A 21,111-nucleotide genomic window follows, 5' to 3' on the forward strand; every position below is an offset into this window, starting at 1 on the left:
AGTTCTTAACCCGAGGTAATATTTCTGGGTTAGCGGAGTCTGTAACCTGAAGTGTATGTAACCTGAAGCGCATGTAACCCGAGGTACCACTGTACAATCTTCAGTCAAATGCTTTCTTTCTGAGATGCCTCCTATGTCCAAATGACCATTATCTTTATTACAGCATATTCCCCCCCCCATTAAATGTTTTTATTTCCTTCCTACAGCCTGAAGATTCTGGAAGCTACACCTGCATTGCCAGTAATGTTGCTGGTGAAGATACCCACACCGTCAACTTAACCGTCCATGTGCTGCCAACCTTTACTGAGCTCCCTGGAGATTTAGCTTTAAATAAAGGAGAACGACTTCAGCTAACTTGCAAAGCAGTTGGAGTTCCTGTGCCACAAATCTCATGGACTTTTAACAATAATATCATCCCAGGTTAGTACATCAAAGGACTGGATTGTACCTAGAAAACACAGGTTTTGTTGTTCTTTAGTCGTGTCCGACTCTTCGTGACCCCATCGACCAGAGCACGCCAGGCACTTCTGTCTTCCACTGCCTCCCGCAGTTTGGTCAAACTCATCCTGGTAGCTTCGAGAACACTGTCCAACCATCTCGTCCTCTGTCGTCCCCTTCTCCTTGTGCCCTCCATCTTTCCCAAAATCAGGGTCTTTTCCAGGGAGTCTTCTCTTCTCATGAGGTGGCCAAAGTACTGGAGCCTCAGCTTCAGGATCTGTCCTTCCAGTGAGCACTCAGGGCTGATTTCCTTCAGAATGGATAGGTTTGATCTTCTTGCAGTCCATGGGACTCTCAAGAGTCTCCTCCAGCACCATAATTCAAAAGCATCAATTCTTCGGTGATCAACCTTCTTTATGGTCCAGCCCTCACTTCCATACATCACTACTGGGAAAACCATAGCTTTAACTATACGGACCTTTGTCGGCAAGGTGATGTCTCTGCTTTTTAAGATGCTGTCTAGGTTTCTCATCGCTTTTTGAACTTTCACAAAAATTGAATTCCTGACATGGAATAAGCATGTGCACATGAGATATCTGATACAGTGTGTTGCTCTCCTAAGACGAAATGAGTTAGGTGATGGTTTCTTTTCATATCAGCTTGTGTAGGTAAAAAAAAAAAAAGTAGGTATCTTTTTGAATTACAAAAAACACTTTATAAGACAGAATGGAATCGAGACAACATGGCAATTGGAAAGAGCAAAGTGTGGCTCAGTGTGTAGAAGTTATATTGTAAGGAACGGTTGAGGGAGCTGGGTGTTTTTAGCCTGGGAAAAAGGAGACTGAGAGGAGATATGATAGCCATCATCAAATTTTTAAAGGGCTGCCACATAGAAGATGGAGCAAGCTGCTCTGGAGGGTAGGGCCGGAACCAGTGGCTTCAAGCTGCAAGGAAGGAGATTATGAGTAAACATCAGGAAGAACTTCCTGGTCGTGAGAGCTGTCAGTGGAACGATCTCCCTCAGGAGCTGATAGATGCTCCTTCCTAGAATCATAGAATCATAGAGTTGGAAGAGACCACAAGGGCCATCGAGTCCAACCCCCTGCCAAGCAGGAAACACCATCAGAGCACTCCTGACATATGGTTGCCAAGCCTCTGCTTAAAGACCTCCAAAGAAGGAGACTCCACCACACTCCTTGGCAGCAAATTCCACTGTTGAACAGCTCTTACTGTCAGGAAGTTCTTCCTAATGTTTAGGTGGAATCTTCTTTCTTGTAGTTTGAATCCATTGCTCCGTGTCCGCTTGTCTGGAGCAGCAGAAAACAACCTTTCTCCCTCCTCTATGTGACATCCTTTTATATATTTGAACATGGCTATCATATCACCCCTTAACCTCCTCTTCTCCAGGCTAAACATGCCCAGCTCCCTTAGCCGTTCCTTAGCCTCATAAGGCATCGTTTCCAGGTCTTTGACCATTTTGGTTGCCCTCCTCTGGACACGTTCCAGTTTGTCAGTGTCCTTCTTGAACTGTGGTGCCCAGAACTGGAAACAGTACTCCAGGTGAGGTCTGACCAGAGCAGAATACAGTGGCACTATTACTTCCCTTGATCTAGATGCTATACTCCTATTGATGCAGCCCAGAATTGCATTGGCTTTTTTAGCTGCCGCATCCTTGGAGGTTTTTAAACAGAGATTGGATGGTGGTCTGTCATGGATGCTTTAGTTGAGATTCCTGCATTGCAGGGGGTTGGACTAGGTGACCCACAGGATCCCTTCCAACTCTCCAATTCTATGTAAGGAACGTAGGGTGAACCCAGCCCCGCTGCACCAGACCCAACTGGGTGCCCCGGGAAACCCGCTAGGAGGAAATGAGCACAACAGCAAAAGATCGGCATGCTTAGGTATCTCTTTATTGCAGAGGAGTTATGTAATTTCAAAGCAACCTGAAAAGTCCTAAGCAACCTCAACATTCCAGTAGAATTGCAGGCAGAAAGATGGCATGGTTAACAAGTACCGTATTGGCCTGAATACAAACTGCACCCGAATATAAGCTGCACCTTTAAAATTGGAGGGGGGGGAGAAAAAATACCCGTATATAAGCCATTCCCTTCCTCGCTGCTCTCCTGGCTGCATCTTGGGGGAGCCATGCTGTGTTGCCAGCAACCCTCCCCCTTTCTCTTACTCTTTCCCTTCCCAGCCTTGGGGGGAAAGGACGGGGGGGGGGGACTATGTGCTTTGCTGTGCTCCTGGCGCTGTTTGCCCCGCGCTCCTGGCTGCATACCGTAAGGTCGCGAATATAAGCCGCACTTTAACTTTTCACGGTCAGATTTGGGGGGCAGGGCGGGGGGAAGCGAGGCTTATATTCAGGCCAATACGGTATCTCCACCTGCTGTCTTTTCCCGTAAAGCTGTATCTCCTAGCATATTGGGATACTGAACACCCCCAAGCTATGCATGTAAAATGTGTGTTCTGTTGAGTCTTTAGATTTTGTTGGGTTTTCTTTTTCTTTGTCGTTCTCCTCTTGTTCTGCTAGCACAATACGATGATGTGAATGGACTTAGCCAGCTTGTCATTGAAAGAGTGTCCAAAGAGGACTCGGGAACCTATGTGTGTACGGCGGAAAATGTAGTTGGTGCTATCAAGGCTCTTGGATTTGTGTACGTTAAAGGTATGTATTACTGGTAAGTTTGGGAATCATTTCACACTCCATCTAAAAGCAGCATCATGGGTGGTCAGGGGAATGAATGGACATGGCCTGTCTAACTTATGAAAATAAAAAGTGCCTGACTCGTATCAAACGAGTATGCAGACGAAACCTCTTTCTAATTTAGAGCTGAATCTGGATTAAGAATTCATTTTAAACTACGTGAATTTTCTGCAATCAAAATTAATGAACTCAAAAACAGCTGAAGGGGCTCCACATTCACAAAACTAGATTCAGATTCATTCCATTTTCACTGTATTTTGAAGTTTTAACATCGGCATTTTTGCTGCTTTAAATTCATGTTGAGTTCCCTCAATATATTGGCTTTGGTTCTCATTTCCACTCTTATTTTATACATCGTTAACTTTTGAACTATTTTTCCAGAACCTCCAGTCTTCATGGGAGATTATCATTCCAGTCGGATTGAGCCCTTGGGTGGCAATGCTATCCTCAACTGTGAAGTCAGAGGAGATCCACCTCCAGTGATCCAGTGGAGCAAAAAAGGAGCTGGCATTCAGATCAGCAACCGGATCAGACAACTCAGCAACGGATCCCTTGCTATCTATGGCACAGTTGTAAGTCTTTACTGAGACCTCTTCTGCTGATTAGTTGTACAGGCTTGTCAGTCGTGTTAATGTCCCACCCTTCCAGTGGCGTAGCGTGGGGGGTGCAGGGGGGGCCGGCCGCACCGGGCGCAACATCTGGGGGTTAGGATTAGGGGGCGCAAATCCACAGGTTAGGGGGCGCAAATCCACGGGTTAGGGAGCACAAATTACTTGCCTTGCCCCGGGTGCTGACAACCCACGCTACGCCACTGCACCCTTCTTTCAAAGAGATCTGATTTATCTTCATTATCAACCCAAGAGGCTGTGAATTAAACACAGACTGCAGGTCTGTTCTTAATAACTGATACAAATCTCTTTTCTGCATTACATATAGTTGCAGTGCATTTTTATATGTGTATGTGGCCGTGCACTACTCTGCTGAAAAGGGAATCTTATCGTTTCCATTCTAACCTCTCAGGCTGCCTCCTGAGCTATTGTTATATCATGGCACCACACAACACAACTTGCACAATTCACTCCTTTATTTAAGGAATTTATATGCCATCCTTCAAGGCAAAACCCTCCCAGGGTGACTTAGAAACACTAGATAAAAACTAGTGTTAAAACTCTGTATGTCACAGATATAACATTGCAGATAAAAGTTTTCAAATTGCCTTTTCAGTTGAGTCAGTCCACAAGTCCTGCTGTCACTAGGGGACTCAGATGCCACCCCCGACACATTAAGTCAACACACTTAATGCACATGCACTTCCTAACATACTGCTGCCATTAGAGCCTTTCTCAGGAATTTGGCATAAAAAGGTCAATGCACTTGTGATCCAGCCATAAAGCACACAGCACTGGGGGGGAGGGGGAGAGGGTTCCCTTCTTTTTGCCACTAGAAATCTGAACAGGCCACCCTCCTTGCCACAAAAGATATAGGACAGGGGTCAGCAAACGTTTTCAGCAGGGGGCCGGTCCACTGTCCCTCAGACCTTGTGAGGGGCCGGACTATATTTTGAAAAAAAATAATGAACGAATTCCTATTCCCCACAAACAACCCAGAGATGCATTTTAAATAAAAGCACACATTCTACAGTGGTGCCTCGCAAGACGAAATTAATCCGTTCCGCGAGTCTCTTTGTCTAGTGGTTTTTCGTCTTGCGAAGCAACCCTATTAGCGGCTTAGCGGAATTAGCGGTTTAGCGGCTATTAAAGGCTTAGCGGCTATTAAAGGCTTAGTGGATTAGCGGCTAAAAGGCTATTAGCGGCTTAGCGGCTTAGAAAAAAGGGGGGGAAGCAAAAAAAAATCGGAACACTTGCAAGACGTTTTCGTCTTGCAAAGCAAGCCCATAGGGAAAATCGTCTTGCGAAGCAGCTCAAAAACGGAAAACCCTTTCGTCTAGCGGGTTTTCCGTCTTGCGAGGCATTCGTCTTGCAGGGCACCACTGTACTCATGTAAAAACACGCTGATACCCGGACTGTCCATGGGCCGGATTGAGAAGGCGTTTGCGCCGGATTCGGCCCCTGGGCCTTTGTTTGCCTACCCATGATATAGGGTGTTGCCAAGGCCAGCAGAGTACCTGCAGTTGGCGTACTTCCCAGTGCTTCTGCTTAATTGTGCTTAATTATGCAGCCCCCTTCCACCCTACACACAGGAGACGGCACTGCCACTACCGGGACGCAGGAGGCACTGTGGTCTAAACCACTGAGCCTCTTGGGCTTGCCGATCGGAAGGTCAGCGGTTCGAATCTGTGCAACAGGATGAGCTCCCATTGCTCTGTCCCAGTTCCTGCCAACCTAGCAGTTCGAAAGCACACCAGTGCAAGTAGATAAATAGGTACTGCTCCGGCGGGGCAGTAAACGGTTTCTGTACACTCTGGTTTCTGTCACAGTGTTCCATTGCGCCAGAAGCACTTTAGTCCTGCTGGCCACATGACCTGGAAAGCTGTCTGTGGACAAACGGCAGTACCTTCGGCCTGAAAGCAAGATGAGCGCCGCAACCCCATAGTCCTTTTTTGACTATGGACTTTTTTGACTGGACTTAACCTTCCAGGGCGCCTTTACCGTTACCTTTTACTGTCACTACCACCGCCACTAACTTCCATCCTACTGAATCCCTGCTGGTTTCTGTATATATTATACAATTTCTAAGACATTGCTGGGTTTAATGTACTGCAAATCAACATAGAATAAAAATTATTGGATTGCTTATCTGTCAACATGCTGACTTCTTTTCAGAATGAAGATGCTGCGGAATATGCATGTGTAGCTACAAACGATGCTGGCGTTGTCGAACACCGCGTAACCCTGACATTGCACAGTAAGCCACACAAGAATATTCACACTATATGTGTTGAGAGTTCTAAATTTTACACTTGGACGTACCTACTGCATGAGTTAAAACTAGGCTTATTTATTTGACCCATGGACCTCTCTATCTTTGCCTTAGTCAATACAGTGTTATAGGGCCAAATGGCATATTCTTCTTTCCCCCCTAAGTCTCATTGGTAAAGGAGGCAGGTATGATTCAGTGGCGCTGCACAGTGCAAGAGGGATAATTCTCCTTGGTCTGAATAATAATAATAATAATAATAATAATAATAATAATAAATAAAAAAAATAATTTATTATTTGTACCCCGCCCATCTGGCTCGGTTTCCCCAGCCACTCTGGGCGGCTTCCAACAAAGATGAAAGATACACTAAAATGTCACATATTAAAATCTTCCCTGAACAGGGCTGCCTTCAGATGTTTTCTGAATGTCAGGTAGATGTTTATCGCTTTGACATCTGATGGGAGGGCATTCCACAGGGCGGGTGCCACTACCGAGAAGGCCCTCTGCCTGGTTCCCTGTAACTTGGCCTCTCGCAGTGAGGGAACCGCCAGAAGGCCCTAGGAGCTGGACCTCAGTGTCCGGGCAGAACGATGGGGGTGGAGACGCTCCTTCAGATATACTGGATCGAGGCTGTTTAGGGCTTCAAAGGTCAGCACCAACACTTTGAATTGTGCTCGGAAACGTACTGAGAGCCAATGTAGGTCTTTCAAGACCGGTGTTATAATAATCAGGGTTCCCCTTCAGCTGCAATTAAAGAAAAATAAGTGCTTTTTTGCTGCACACTACTAAGTGTAAGGACGCAGGTGGCACTGTGGGTTAAACCACAGAGCCTAGGACTTGCCAATCAGAAGGTCGGCAGCTCGAATCCCCGCGATGGGGTGAGCTCCCATTGCTCGGTCCCTGCTCCTGCCAACCTAGCAGCTCGAAAGCACATCAAAGTGCAAGTAGATAAATAGGTACCGCTCCGGCGGGAAGGGAAACGGCGTTTCCGTGCGCTGCTCTGGTTCGCCAGAAGCGGCTTAGTCATGCTGGCCACATGACCCGGAAGCTGTATGCCGCCTCCCTCAGCCAGTAAAGCGAGATGAGCGCCGGAACCCCAGAGTCGGCCACGACTGGACCTAATGGTCAGGGGGTCCCTTTTTACTAAGTGTAAGATTGGCCTGTAGTCTCTTCGCAATGAAACTGGTTAGCCTAAGAAGTAGTCACTTGCCATGGTAAACTAGTGAGCTTAATAAATGAAGCTGGATCTACATGTTCTTTGCCTCAAGTTTGTTCTCACCCGGTCCCCCAGTTCTCTCATTCGTGGGGAAAATGGTACCTTGACAAGGGAGGCCAAGGTAAGAGGTGGGGGAAGGCCTCCATCAAAGATAGGGGACACTGACAGGGTCTGTTTTCCTTAACAAATGACCAAGCTGTAAAGAAAAAGAAAAAAGTATGTTGTCGACATAGTGGGAGTGGCAGCATCTTTTCCCACCAAGGATCACGGGAGCTGAGTTACAAACCCCATGATTCCTGGTGGAAAGTGAAGTCACCAGGGTCAATATGGTGGCTATATGTTTTTCTGGCCACTGGTCAGGATAGACAATGTAGGCACCCCACTCTCTTTGACCAATGACAGATGCTGCAAGTTACCACTTACATACTGCAGAGAGGTGGGAACAGGGGAAGTAATAATAATAATAATTTATTATTTATACCCCGCCCATCTGGCTGGGTTTCCCCAGCCACTCTGGGCGGCTTCCAACAAAATATTAAAAACTTGATAAAGCATCAAACATTAAAAACTTCCTGATACAGATGTCAGATGTCTTCTAAAAGTTAGTTGTTTATTTCCTCAACACCTGGTGGGAGGGCGTTCCACAGGGCAGGCGCCACTACCGAGAAGGCCCTCTGCCTGGTTCCCTGTAAGCTCACTTCTCACAGTGAGGGAAGTGCCAGAAGGCCCTCGGAGCTGGACCTCAGTGTCCGGGCTGGACGATGGGTGTGGAGATGCTCCTTCAGGTCCTTGATTTGTCAGTGATTTGTTGCTGAAATCAGCAAACCCGGAAGCATTCTGTTTTTATCTTAGGTGCACCTGTTATTACAATTGAGCCAGTAGAGACGATTGTTGATGCTGGAACCACAGTGATGCTGAACTGCCAAGCGGAAGGAGAACCTACTCCGACCATCGAATGGTCTCGTCAAGGCCGGCCTCTCCTTAGTCAGGACCGAATGACTGTCTTGACTAATGGCTCCTTGCTTATTGCAGTCGCACACAAGAAGGATACTTCGGAATACGAGTGCGTAGCTAGGAACCTCATGGGATCTGTCCTGGTCAAAGTTCCACTCATTGTCCAAGGTGGGTGCGACGTCTAGGCTAGCTTTTCGTTCTCCCCGGTGAGGAGCTCTACGGGATTCAGAAGTTTGTATGCTCTTTAACAAAGAAGCTAAGAGAGGGAACACCTTTTCTATTTGCAGCTCCTTCGTTCTGTACAATAATGCTATCCGAATGCATGTTGGGTTTTGCTAGGGGACCACTGAGAAGCATTGCCCTAGAAGGTACAATATCGGGACACTACTTAGGCCATTGGTCTTCCTTATTTTCATATGCTGGGCCTATTATTATGAACCTACTTGGCTTTGCAGAAGGAATGGTCTTAGGCATTTGCAAGCCATTAACTCTTCCTTCCTTCCTTCCTTCCTTCCTTCCTTCCTTCCTTCCTTCCTTCCTTCCTTCCTTCCTTTCCCTTCCTTCCTTCCTTCCTTCCTTCCTTCCTTCCTTCCTTCCTTCCTTCCTTCCTTCCTTCCTTTCTCTCTCTCTCTCTCTCTCTTTCTTTCTTTCTTTCTTTCTTTCTTTCTTTCTTTCTTTCTTTCTTTCTTTCTTTCTCTTTCCCTTTCTTTCTTTCTTTTTCGTTCGTTCTTTTGTTCTTTCCTTAACATATCTTTCTATTTCTCTTCCTTCTTTGAGAAAAAAATACAAAGAAACAGCAATAATTCACAGTTGTAATTCTCCTTATGTGAAGTCCATCTCCAGTTGTGGGGCAGGGCCTACCAAATGAAGACTGAGTTTTTAGGGGGTTTTAAGATTCAGAAAGCAATAAAATATACTTGTCTGATGGTGAGAGGAATATCGACTAAGATATTTTTCTGTGAACCGCCCTGAGACCTTCGGGTATAGGGCGATATATAAATTCTAATGATAATGATATACATGAAATTGTTTTATTCCAGTGCATGGAGGATTTTCTGACTGGCTTGACTGGCTGCCGTGCAGTGTAACATGTGGTCAAGGTGTTCAGAAGAGGATACGCCTGTGTAACAATCCGCTTCCCGCAAATGGCGGACGACGCTGCATGGAGCCCGATCATGAAATGCGCAGCTGTCAGAACAAACTGTGCCCAGGTAAATTTGGATTTCAACCGAGGGCCGCATGGAAGTCAGTAGTCATGGACCAACATGGTTCCTCTTCCCTAGTTCGAAGTGAAGTGAATCTTTATTGCTAAAAGCTACGGTCACAATGCGTAGGATACGAATCATTGATTTAAAACTGTACAACAACAGCAAAACATACACAAATGCAAAAATCACTCTTGCATAAGTTAAGCACTCCACGTCTCACACTCCCCCTTATGATACTTGCCTTGCTGCCTAGCTCTCAACTTAATTGCAGACAAAGCAAATTTTGCAACCCGTGCAGTAATAAATATATTATTGCCAGCCAGTAAAATAGAGATTTGCTCAAGGGGCGTTCAGCTGGAAAGAGAGCAGAGGATGTAACTGAGGAATTTTTTGTCTAGGGGGTGTATATAAAGGGCATTGTAACAAATACGTAGTGTTGAATGTCCTCCACGTCTCTTCCCTGGTTTAATTTAATTCTTTCATTACAATACTCACAACTGCTGGCTGCCTTGTTTTTGTGGCTGTGATGTCTTTGGCAGCACTTGGCGATAATCATTAATCATCAGCATCAGAAGGCACCACAAGCTGCTAAGCTGTAATGCTGTTAAGTAATCTACGGCCTGTTAAATGTATGTGGAGGGCTGTTGTTATGATTATTTTATCATTACACTGTGTATAATGTTTTTTTTAATTATGCTGCATAAATTATGTTCTTAACGATGTGCTGGGATCTTTGGATGAAGGGCGGTGTATAAATTGAATAAATAAGAATACATAAAAATAATATTAATAGTATACTTGGAAACAGCAGAAAGAAAGAAAAGGGGAAGGAAGAATGAGGCACTTCAGGGGTGTGTGTGTTAAGAAGCCCCAACAGATTTAAAAGCATGGAAAATTACCCAAGAGCACTTAGGCAAGTCCAAGAAAGGAAAATAATCACAGAGAAAGTTGGGGGGGGGGGAGTAATGGATCAATAAATTACAGTGGTGCCTCGCAAGACGAAATTAATCCGTTCCGCGAGTCTCTTCGTCTTGCGGTTTTTTCGTCTTGCGAAGCACGGCTATTAGCGGCTTAGCGGCTATTAACGGCTTAGCGGCTTTAAGAAAAAGGAAACAAACTCGCAAGAACTCGCAAGACGTTTCGTCTTGCGAAGCAAGCCCATAGGGAAATTCGTCTTGCGGAACGACTCAAAAAACGGAAAACTCTTTCGTCTAGCGAGTTTTTCGTCTTGCGAGGCATTCGTCTTGCGGGGCACCACTGTACTTTTCAAAGGCACAGAATTACCACACAATTGTTTGGGGGCCGTCCCTGTGAGCCACAAAAACCTCTACAGGGTTGCCACTTCTGCTGCACACGATTACTTGGAATTAAGTCTCATTTGTGTGAGTGGAATCTACTTCCAAATTAGCCAATTTAACAGCCTTAGTAACATTACATTCTGTTTATTTTAGCACGAGGGAGTTCTTGAGAAGCTGAATAGCGTGCAGTTTTGCCAGTTGCGTGTGTAGGTCCCCAGGCCACCCCTCAAATAATTTTACACATAACATGTACCGTATTTTTCGCCCCATAGGACGCTCCGTCCCATAGGACGCACCTAGTTTTTTTTTTGGGGGGGGGAAATAAAGGGAAAAAAATTCCCTTTATTTCCCCCCCCCAAAAGCAGGTCGGGGAAACAGAACCAGGTCGGGGAACAGCGGGATGGCGGCGCTGCGGCTCCCTGCTGTCCCCCGAGCTTGTGGGGCTGGCCGATGTCTGCCCCGCGCGGGGGGCGCTCTGCTTCAGGGTGCCCCGCCCGCCGGGCGGCAGGCTGCTATCCGCAGCGTGGGGAGCCTTGCCGGGAACTCCTGAAAGGCTCCTCACGCTGCGGATGTCTGCCTGGCACGGGGGGCGCTCTGCTTCAGGGCGCCCCTCGCGCCTGGCGGCAGGCTGCTATCCGCAGTGTGGGGAGCCTTGCCAGGAACTCCTGCAAGGCTCCCCACGCTGCAGATGTCTGCCTGGCGCGGGGGGCGCTCTGCTTCAGGGCGCCCCGCCCGCCGAGCGGCAGGCTGCTATCCGCAGCCTAGACATCTCTGCCGGACCTCCCGTAGGGCTGCCTAGGCTGCGGATGTGTTCCTGAAGCCTGGAGAGCGAGAGGGGTCGGTGCGCACCGACCCCTCTCGCTCTCCAAGCTTCAGCAAAACCCTGCACTCGCCCCATAGGACGCACCCAGATTTCCCCTTCATTTTTGGAGGGGGAAAAGTGCGTCCTATAGGGCGAAAAATACGGTAATTTTAGTTTTGGTTTTGGGGCACTATTTTGGCCACAACTGTATTAAAATACAAAATCAGTGAGTGGTTGTTTAGACATTGGTTATGACTATCTGTCCCCCCACCTGGGACAGAGCTGACATCCCAAGGTCCGATCGGTAACCAGTAGAAGGGAAAGACAAACTTGGGGATCATTTGAGCTAAGCGTCGGACCCGTGCCGCTCACCCCAGCAGCTCCCCAAGGCTTGCCGGCCCTGGTCCTATGACAGGGATTGGACGAAATCGTGGCAAGCCCCAGGATTCCTTTAACGGAATTCCCTTCAGCGCAATAAGAGGGGCAGGCACAGCCTATCCTGACCCCTCCACCACCAGCATTTTATAACCAATGCCTAACCACAACCTTACAAGTTGTGACGAATTGCTAAGTAGTAGGCAAAAACCAAATGGCACAGCCAATCACCAAATGACAAAATTCCTACTAGGCCCCTGCGCCAAGGCAGACGACCCCATGACAGGCAAAGCAAGGTCAACCGGAAAAGAGGGCGGGCGGGCGGGTGGGTGCAAAGAGAAAGAGAAACCAGAGTGCCCCAATATTTAAAGACTATGGTCCCACCCACCCAATTTGCAACATACAATTTGCCCCAGCAACCCGGTGATCCAATCAAAGTACCAGGCAACAACCATTAACTTGCCTGGCAACCATAGGGCTGGCCCAGCGTCCCACACCGCAACACACGCTCTCATTTAATTAGAGAACGCGCTATACCAGCGCTCCAGTTTAAGCAGGCAGCATTGTGTGTCTGATGAGGTTTTGCTCATCCTAGAAACCCCAAGGTCTAAAGCATTTCCCAACATATGTTAACAAGTCACATGCAATATATATTCTTTTTAGTGGATGGCAACTGGTCAGAATGGGGCTCTTGGGAAGAGTGCTCTAAAACCTGTGGGCAAGGCAACAAGACCAGAACCAGAACTTGCAGCAACCCTCCTGCCCAACATGGTGGAAGGCCTTGTGATGGCAGCGCCGTTGAGCCAATCATGTGCAACATTAGGCCATGCCCAGGTGAGAATACAGAGAGGCTGTTAAAAGTGGCACATATGAACCAAACTTCAAATGAATTCCCCTTCTCTTTTTTCCTGCCAATTTTTTTTATTGATTTTCCAAATTTATAACAAACATAACAACAATAGGGACAGTAGGGACGCGGGTGGCACTGTGGTCTAAACCACAGAGCCTAGGACTTGCTGATCAGAACGTCGGTGGTTCAAATCCCCGCGACGGGGTGAGCTCCCATTGCTCTGTCCCTGCTCCTGCCAACCTAGCAGTTCGAAAGCACGTCAAACGTGCAAGTAGATAAATAGGTACCGGTCTGGCGGGAAGGTAAACGGCATTTCCATGCGCTGCTCTGGTTCGCCAGAAGCGGCTTAGTCATGCTGGCCACATGACCTAGAAGCTGTACGCCAGCTCCCTCGGCCAGTAAAGCAAGATGAGCGCCACAACCCGAGTCGGCCACCACTGGACCTAATGGTCAGGGGTCCCTTTACCTTTTTAACAACAATAAAAAAAACATTTCAATATAAAACAAACAAACAAACATTAATCCTAACTGTTATAGTCCCACTTTTGTTACCGTTGTTGAGTGACTTCCTCAAATCCCCCTAGCTGAGTTTCCATGTAGCTCATTATAGCAGTTTTCCAACACTATTTTCCAATAAAATTTACTTGGACAATTAACGCCTTTCTTCCTTTTCATATTGACTTCTATCAATGGTATTAGGCAATTTAACATATTTAACTCCTAGGCCTATCTGTTACTCACAAGGGATTCTAATTATGTTATCTTAACATATTTAACTAAATAATGCTTAAATTTCTTCCATTCATCTTGGTACTCCTCCTCCTTCTGGTCACGAATTATTCTGGTCAGGTCAGCCGGCTCCAAAAAGTCCATCATCATCATCTGCCATTCCTCCACTGTTGGTATTTCTTGTAATTTCCAATTTTTGGCTAACAAAATTCTAGCTGCGGTTGTGGCATACAAAAACAATCTAACGTCTTTCTTGGGCAATTCCAAACCCACTATTCCAAGTAGAAAGGCTTCTGGTTTCTTAATAAATGTATATTTCAACATTTTTTTCAACTCATTATATATCTTTTCCCAGAAGTCTTTCACCTTTGGACACGTCCACCAGAATTCCCCTTTCTTCTCTATCGTGTTGCTGTTCCGTCCTTTTTTGAATTAGGATGGAGGGGAGAGGAAAGATCAGTTGTTCAGGTGGCCTTCAACTCAGGCAACCTTTGGCTCCAACCCAATTGTGGTGGTGGTGTTGAATTAGAAAATGAAGTTCCAGCTTGGATTGTAACCCTTCCTGTTTTCTAGTTAATGGTGCCTGGGGTTCTTGGCTACCATGGGGGACCTGCAGTGAGACATGTGGCAAAGGGACCCACACCAGATTACGGCTATGCAATAACCCTCCTCCATCGTTCGATGGGACCTACTGTGAAGGACCTGATGCGCAGATGCAGGTCTGCAGCAAGAGAGACTGTCCAGGTAAGTTTAATATGGAATGAATTGTCGTTTTCTGGGTCTCATAAAAATGTAAAGAGAAAGGTAGTTTTTAGAAAGCGTGTTCTCCTTCATGGAGAGCACGTGTTGCGGTGGGGTCGAACAGGACACCCCCTCTTGGTTACTGGGCAGGACCATTTGGATGGCCATGACTGTGATTGGGCCAATTTGGGTTGTTGGGGAGAGTTTGATGTTACCATTTAGAGGGTTGGCCCGAAGGTTATATATTCTTGGCATGCAGTTTTTTTCAGTCTCTTTTGCTGCGTGCATCGGATCGCCCGCCCGCCCTCACTAATTTAGGGCTGTTGCATTTGACATTGCTATGCCTGTCATGGGGTCGTCTGCCATTGGGGCAGGGGCCTGGTAGGAATTTTGTCCATTTGGCTGATTGGCTGATGCCATTTGGGTTTTGCCTACTGCGTAGCAAATTGTCACAACTTGGAAGGTTTTGGTTATCTTTTGGTTGGTGTGTGTGGTTGGCAGTGCCTGCCCCTCCAATGCTGCCGCTGCAAGAGTATTCCATTAAAGGAATTCAGGGGTTTGCCATACATTTGTCCGTATCCCTGGCAAGGGATCCCCCTGGGAGCATGCAGGGAGAGGTGAGGGCCTGTGGCTCAGCTCCATTTCTCCCCAATATTGTTTTCCCTTACTGGTTTTCGGTGGAATCCGGAAGTCGGTTCTTTCCCCGGGTGGGGGGGACAGATAGTCCTAACCAATGCCTAAGCAACCACTCACATCCATGTATGTTAATAAAGTTGTGGCCAAAATTATGCCAAAAACCGTAAACAAAAATTCTGTGTTAATTGTGATTTATTTAGGGGGTGGCTCGGGGACCTCTACACACAATAGGGAAGGGTTCAGCTCTCCTTTCCCTTTCTCCTTTCTCCTTTCCTCCTTTCTCCTTTCCTTTCTCCTGCAAACAACATCCCTGCCACCTGTAGCTTGGATTTTTCTCTTTCACATTGAGATTCTGCTCTGGCTTACATCATTCTTGCATGCCTGTGTTGTTGTTTGGCTTGGATACAGAACTCGTATTTCAGTGGTGTGTTTGAAAGTGTGCTTAAAAAAATAAAAAAAACTTTTTCTTCTTCAAACCAGTGAATGGAAAGTGGGCTTCCTGGTCCAGCTGGAGTGCTTGCACAATGTCTTGTGGAGGTGGTACCCGACAGAGAACCAGAGACTGCTCAGACCCTCCCCCACAGTACGGCGGACACAAGTGTGAAGGAAATGACATGCAGGTTGATTTTTGCAATAGTGACCCTTGTCCCAGTAAGTGCCTTTTGGGATTGGAACAGCGGGGCAAACTTGGGGTTACCAGAGAGAGCTTTTCTCCTACAGAGGCCAGATCAAGTTATAGTTCTTGATAGCTATAATGCTTTGCTTTGGGGAGACACTGGTGGCCCTGTGATCTAAACCACTGAGCCTCTTGGGCTTGCCGATCAGAAGGTCAGCGGTTCGAATCCCACGACAGGGTGAGCTCCCATTGTTCTGTCCCAGCTCCTGCCAACCTAGCAGTTCAAAAGCACACCAGTACAAGTAGATAAATAGGTATCGTTGCAGCAGGAAGGTAAACAGCATTTCTGTCATGGTGTTCAGTTGTGCAGAACCTGTGTAGAAGTGGGAGGGGGGAAACCCAAAACTATACTTTACAAGGTTGTTGGTGTACTTCACCAGATCTTAACCTATTACAGTATTTATAAGAATGGATTGGAAATATCATTGAATTTGTCCATGGCAAGTCTGCATTTATATGCAAGCTCTGTTGCACTTCCCTGAATACGCTGGGAAGTACTTTCCTACTGGCCTCCGTGAGGTTTCGAATTCCAGCTTCAGAGGAGGGTTTTCCTTTGCAGCAGGGAAGGGAAAGAAAATTCCACCTCCATGCCTGCTGTGATCCCATTAATTATCGCACCCGGGGGCCCCTCCATTAAGTCCGAAGATGCATTTAACATCATGTATTGCTTGTCCCTTGGCCAGTTACCCTACTTATGTTGCGTGGGTGGCTCTGTGATCTAAACCACTGAGCCTCTTGGGCTTGCCAATCAGAAGGTCAGCGGTTCGAATCCCCGTGATGGAGTGAGCTCTCATTGCTCTCTCCCAGTTCCTGCCAACCTAGCAGTTCGAAAGCACACCAGTGCAAGTAGATAAATAGGTACCGCTCTGGTGGGAAGGTTATCGGCACTTCCGTGCGCTCTAGTTTCCGCCACAGTGTCCCGTTGCACCAGAAACGGTTTAGTCATGCTGGCCACATGACCCGGAAAGCTATCTGTGGACAAATGCTGGCTCCCTCGGCCTGAAAGCGAGATGAGTGCCACAACCCCATAGCCGCCTTTGACTAGACTTAACCGTCCAGGAGTCCTTTACTTTGTTTCTTACCAAAGTCTCTGCTGCCTACATCCACTACTTTAACCCACCAGGAAAATATAACTGAAATGGTTTTCCATCGCTTTAATTAAATGTACTCGTGAGCTGGATTATAGGATGCATTTTAAAGACCAGGGTTGTGCATTGGAAGAAAGGCTTTATGCAGCTGTCAGGAGCAAGAAGCTAGTTGATATAAGCATTTGCTTCCCAGAACCCAGGTTGCTGTAGTTGCTATCAGTTCACGGAACTCTGTCCATTTTTCAACAGTGCAATCTATCCACGCTGTAGGCCTGTTCAGGTGTACCTTAATAGGATATCCCAATTTGCATAGGGAGCATGTGGTTGGCTTGCACCAGCCCTGCCCCCATGCTCCTGTACACACCCACTCAATCCTGGACTTTCCTGCACTGAGTGGGAAGATCTAAAGGGGGGATTCTAAACATGTTCAGATGAACATGCTTACAAGCCTCCCTGTAATGAGCAGAGATGCATTATCAGGGCTCCTGAAGGCATGTTACAATATCCCCAGATTGAGAGGAGGCAAATAGTGATACAGCTAGACACAAAAAGCATACATAGAGTTGGTGGCAGCAGCCAGATCACAATACACAAGGGATGAAAGGTGGGCCACATGCAGAATAAATGAAAGCATAAATCTCCCAGCGTTTGATGCAAGGGGGCTCCTGAAAGAGCTCTTCTTTACTATTCTAGAGACAGTGTAAATTTTAGAAACACATAAACGTTTCTCCAGCGTCGACTAAAATTATTATTTTGGACCGCACGATGGCTTTCAGTATTGCTGTTTCAAAAATGTTTTGTTTCTGCAGTGCATGGTAACTGGGGCCCTTGGAGCAACTGGGGCACTTGCAGCCGAACGTGTAACAGTGGCCAGTTGAGAAGGTACCGGACTTGCGACAACCCTCGTCCGCTCAACGGGGGAAGAGCCTGCGCCGGTGCTGATACCCAGATACAGAGGTGTAATATAGAGCTTTGTCCTGGTGAGTTACCTTAGCATGTACATGGTTATTACCATGTTTTTTTGTTTATAAGACAAGGTTATTTCATTAAGGAATTATGCTAAAAATGTGGGGTTGTCTTATACACAAATAGTGGGAGGTTGGATGGGTGATTGGTGGCTGCCGCGAGCCGGTGATTGTCAGCGGCGTTTTTGCTGGTGATTGGTGGGTGCGTCAAGGTTTGCTGGCAATTGGCTGCTGTGGCAATTTGGCGGGTGATTGGCCCTTGCTTTCTGAGAGCATGCAGATGATTGGTGGCTTCGTCGATGTGCGTGCGACTGGCTGTGGTGGTCCTGTGGGTGAGCGTTTTTCGGCAACCGCCCCCTGAAGAAAAGCTCAGCAAATGTGGGCAACCCCCCCCCCGTGTTATACACAGAAAAATACGGTACATACATATGCAAAGCAAGAATCCCGATTTCACTAGCTCACTTGGTTAGAGTGTGGTGCTGATAACGCCGAGATTGCAGGTTTGATTAGAGAATCTTCAGGGACCCTTCCGACTCTATGATTCTCTGAAAATGCTGAAGTAACAAAGAAGGCATTATGCCTATGCTGTTGTTATTAAAAATACCCCAAAGACATTGGGAAGAAAGGCTTGCTAAGATGTATAAGACTGAATCAGATAAGTGCTGGAGATGCAAAGAGATGGAGGGAATGTTCTTTCATACGTGGTGGACATGTAAAAGGGTAAAAGAGTATTGGGAAATGATCCATAATGAATTGAAAAAAAATGTTTAAAAGTACTTTCCAAAAAGAAAACCCCAGAGTCCTTTCTGCTGGGGATTATTCAGACTGAAATTCCCATGTGTCAAAAAAGGTTATTTATGTATGCAACAACTTTAATGTACTGGTAATAAAGAGTACCTTTTTGGGTGGGAGGGAATGGTCTGTGACTAGTTTCTATGATTCTTCCCTGGTTTGTGTGTAGCTGTTGTACCATTCACCCCATTTCTCAACCTCTTCCCCCTTCCTATCCCCTTCCCTGGACTCCTGTTACAAGCAGGTTGCTCACATTTGAGTTAGCACATAACGTTTGAGCACACACGAGAAACTTTACCAAAACAGTACTAATTCTTGTCTTCTGCATTGGTTTACAGTGGATGGAAACTGGGGCCCATGGCAGCCTTGGAGTGCGTGTTCTGCTTCTTGCGGAGGAGGAGAGCAGACCCGATCACGGCTGTGCAATAATCCACCCCCATCTAACAGTGGGCGACCTTGTCCCGGAGACGACTCTCAGATTTCCAGGTGTAATGTTCAAGCTTGTCCAGGTAAGTAGGCAGACTCAAGAGTGTGTCTCAGATGCAGAGAAACAACCAACCAACCAAACAAACAAACAAACACTAACATTCTGGACCTTGGGCACTTTATTTTCTGCCTGAGCAAAACTGTTTTCAGAATCCCAGTACACAAGAAATGAAACTTCCAAAAAGGTTCTTCATCGGTTTTTGTTCTAGGCTGAGGGCCAAACTGAACATGATGTTAAATGTGTTTGCATTTAATGGGTAAGTTTGTTTGTTTGTTTTAAATGACGATACTGTCAGTGAGCAGGAGTTGCTGATCATGTTGAGGAATCACAGCAGCGACGCAGGAGATTCCCCTGAAACCAGATTTTGAACTAGGAGGTATCCTCACGGGAACAAATGGAGGGTTGCCTTCAAAGGGAGGGATTCTCCTCTGGATCACAGTGAGGGAGGAAAAGATTAAGTTCTACCTCCGTGCCTGCTATGTCCCAGTTTTATCACTCCCTTGTCCAGCCCCATTGAAACAAATTTAATTTGGCCCTGTGTTAGAAATTTGTTCAACGTTCTCCTGTGTCTTATGTTGCATGTGTTCTTTGACATAATAATAGTGCATTGGGTGGGGGATTTATTCTGCTTTAGTTTGTTCCACCATGCTTCCCCAGTGTTGCCCCATTCTTGCTGCCCAGGGTTGGCACAGCAATAACAGAATGAAAATAACCCAGAACTTTTGAAATTTGTGGTATGAAAAGATAGGGGATTTCAGCAGGAAGTTACAGGTTGGAAATGAAACAGTGTGACCGCCCCAAAACACTTTCAGGCACAAACAGTGCTGAAAGCAGGTTCTCGTGTGACCACCCCAATGAGCTCAAAGCGTCATTTAATGTGCAATAAACAGGTGTCTGGAAGGGATCCTAGAAGAGCTCGAATTCCCCCCACAAAAAATTCTCAGTAACACTGAGGGCATTTCAGCAGTAGTCCAGCTGACTGCCTGTGCTGATATAGCACCTCCTGGTATTACGAGCATTTGAACTTTTATTCCTGATCTTCACTCCTTTTTTGGTGGTGGTGGGGGGGAGAGAAGTAGTGGAATATTGGAAGCATTCAGTTAGTTGCTTCTCTTAGCTCACAACTTGGAGAGTTGCCACCTGTGACTGGGCCTAATGAACCAACGTTCTGACTTAATATATGTTCAGATAGACTCGGGGAACAATTTGAAAATTGTCTGCTCAAACTCCCAGAGCAATATTTGCAAAGGAATCCAACCGTTTCTTATTACTGCTTCACTGAAAGGAACCTAAAAACATTGGACGGTTGCTCAGAATGCTGCGTAATCCGAGGGAAGTTACGAGTACTTGTCTTGTTTCCCTACCTGAAAGTGCGCACACATGTAGAAAAGGGGTAGAAATGTTTTGAAAAACAAACTTTTACAAACACAGGTGTCTCTCTTATTAGCAGCACTTTGTATATATATATTTTTTCAGTTGTTGTTTCCTTAAAATGTGGCACCAGAACACAGAGAAGTTTTACATGTCAGCAAGATTAATATACTTTGGTGTTCTGGCCCAAGTCCTAACCAAATAATTTTGCAGAGCCTGCCTGAATTCCTGCAGTTTATTCTGTTTCCTTTCCTGCCATACTTTGTTGTGTTGCCATTGGCATGCAGTGCTAAACAACAGTTGCCTTTTCCTTGGAGGACTCGATGTCTCATGAAAAGCCCCTGGCTTTTCCTCCGGGGATATGTAGCCTGGTAGATGTCTACTAACATCATTATTTAGTTGTGCTGTTCCATTTTATGTCTTCATATTTTTTTTTCCAAAACAGAGGGGGCAGTGTGGCTCAACATCAGCACTTAGATAATAATACTCACATTTGATTTGATTTTTTTTTGAAACGTTACAAAGTAATAGATGTTACAGATGGCCATTCTCTCTCCCCCCCCAACTTTTGACTTCCTTGGCAATAGGTGGACCTCCACGGGCTAGAGGAAGTGTCATTGGAAATATTAATGATGTTGAGTTTGGAATCGCTTTCCTGAATGCCACTATAATCGATAGCCCAGATCTGGACACTAGACGAATACAAGCCAAGATTACGAATATCCCACGGAGTCTCGGTATGTACATCTGTTTCTTTAATACTTAAGAAATGTTCCTTAGGCTTATCAAATTTAACACAGTTTTTATTCTGTTGAAATACCGGCTGACCCATGCCTAGGAGACAACATTGGGGTGCTTGTTTGTTTGCTTTTGTTTGTTTTGCTTTGCTACCTCTGAA

General features: G+C 46.2%; 1 protein-coding gene across 1 annotated transcript in view; it reads left to right on the forward strand.

Moving 5' to 3' along the window:
* The window catches only part of HMCN1 (hemicentin 1), a 330,831-nt gene that overhangs the window by 286,420 nt on the left and 23,300 nt on the right, over positions 1 to 21,111 (forward strand). Inside the window, exons 83-94 of the mRNA XM_083506699.1 lie at positions 207 to 420; positions 2,972 to 3,106; positions 3,527 to 3,717; positions 5,929 to 6,010; positions 8,094 to 8,363; positions 9,236 to 9,406; positions 12,542 to 12,712; positions 14,031 to 14,201; positions 15,315 to 15,485; positions 17,408 to 17,578; positions 18,694 to 18,864; positions 20,801 to 20,950. Coding sequence (XP_083362825.1) covers positions 207 to 420; positions 2,972 to 3,106; positions 3,527 to 3,717; positions 5,929 to 6,010; positions 8,094 to 8,363; positions 9,236 to 9,406; positions 12,542 to 12,712; positions 14,031 to 14,201; positions 15,315 to 15,485; positions 17,408 to 17,578; positions 18,694 to 18,864; positions 20,801 to 20,950 — 2,068 coding nt within the window. The remainder of the gene's footprint in view (positions 1 to 206; positions 421 to 2,971; positions 3,107 to 3,526; positions 3,718 to 5,928; positions 6,011 to 8,093; positions 8,364 to 9,235; positions 9,407 to 12,541; positions 12,713 to 14,030; positions 14,202 to 15,314; positions 15,486 to 17,407; positions 17,579 to 18,693; positions 18,865 to 20,800; positions 20,951 to 21,111) is intronic.

This window comes from Podarcis liolepis, assembly GCF_965112155.1.
Source record: "Podarcis liolepis genome assembly, chromosome: 6".
Lineage (NCBI taxonomy): Eukaryota > Metazoa > Chordata > Lepidosauria > Squamata > Lacertidae > Podarcis > Podarcis liolepis.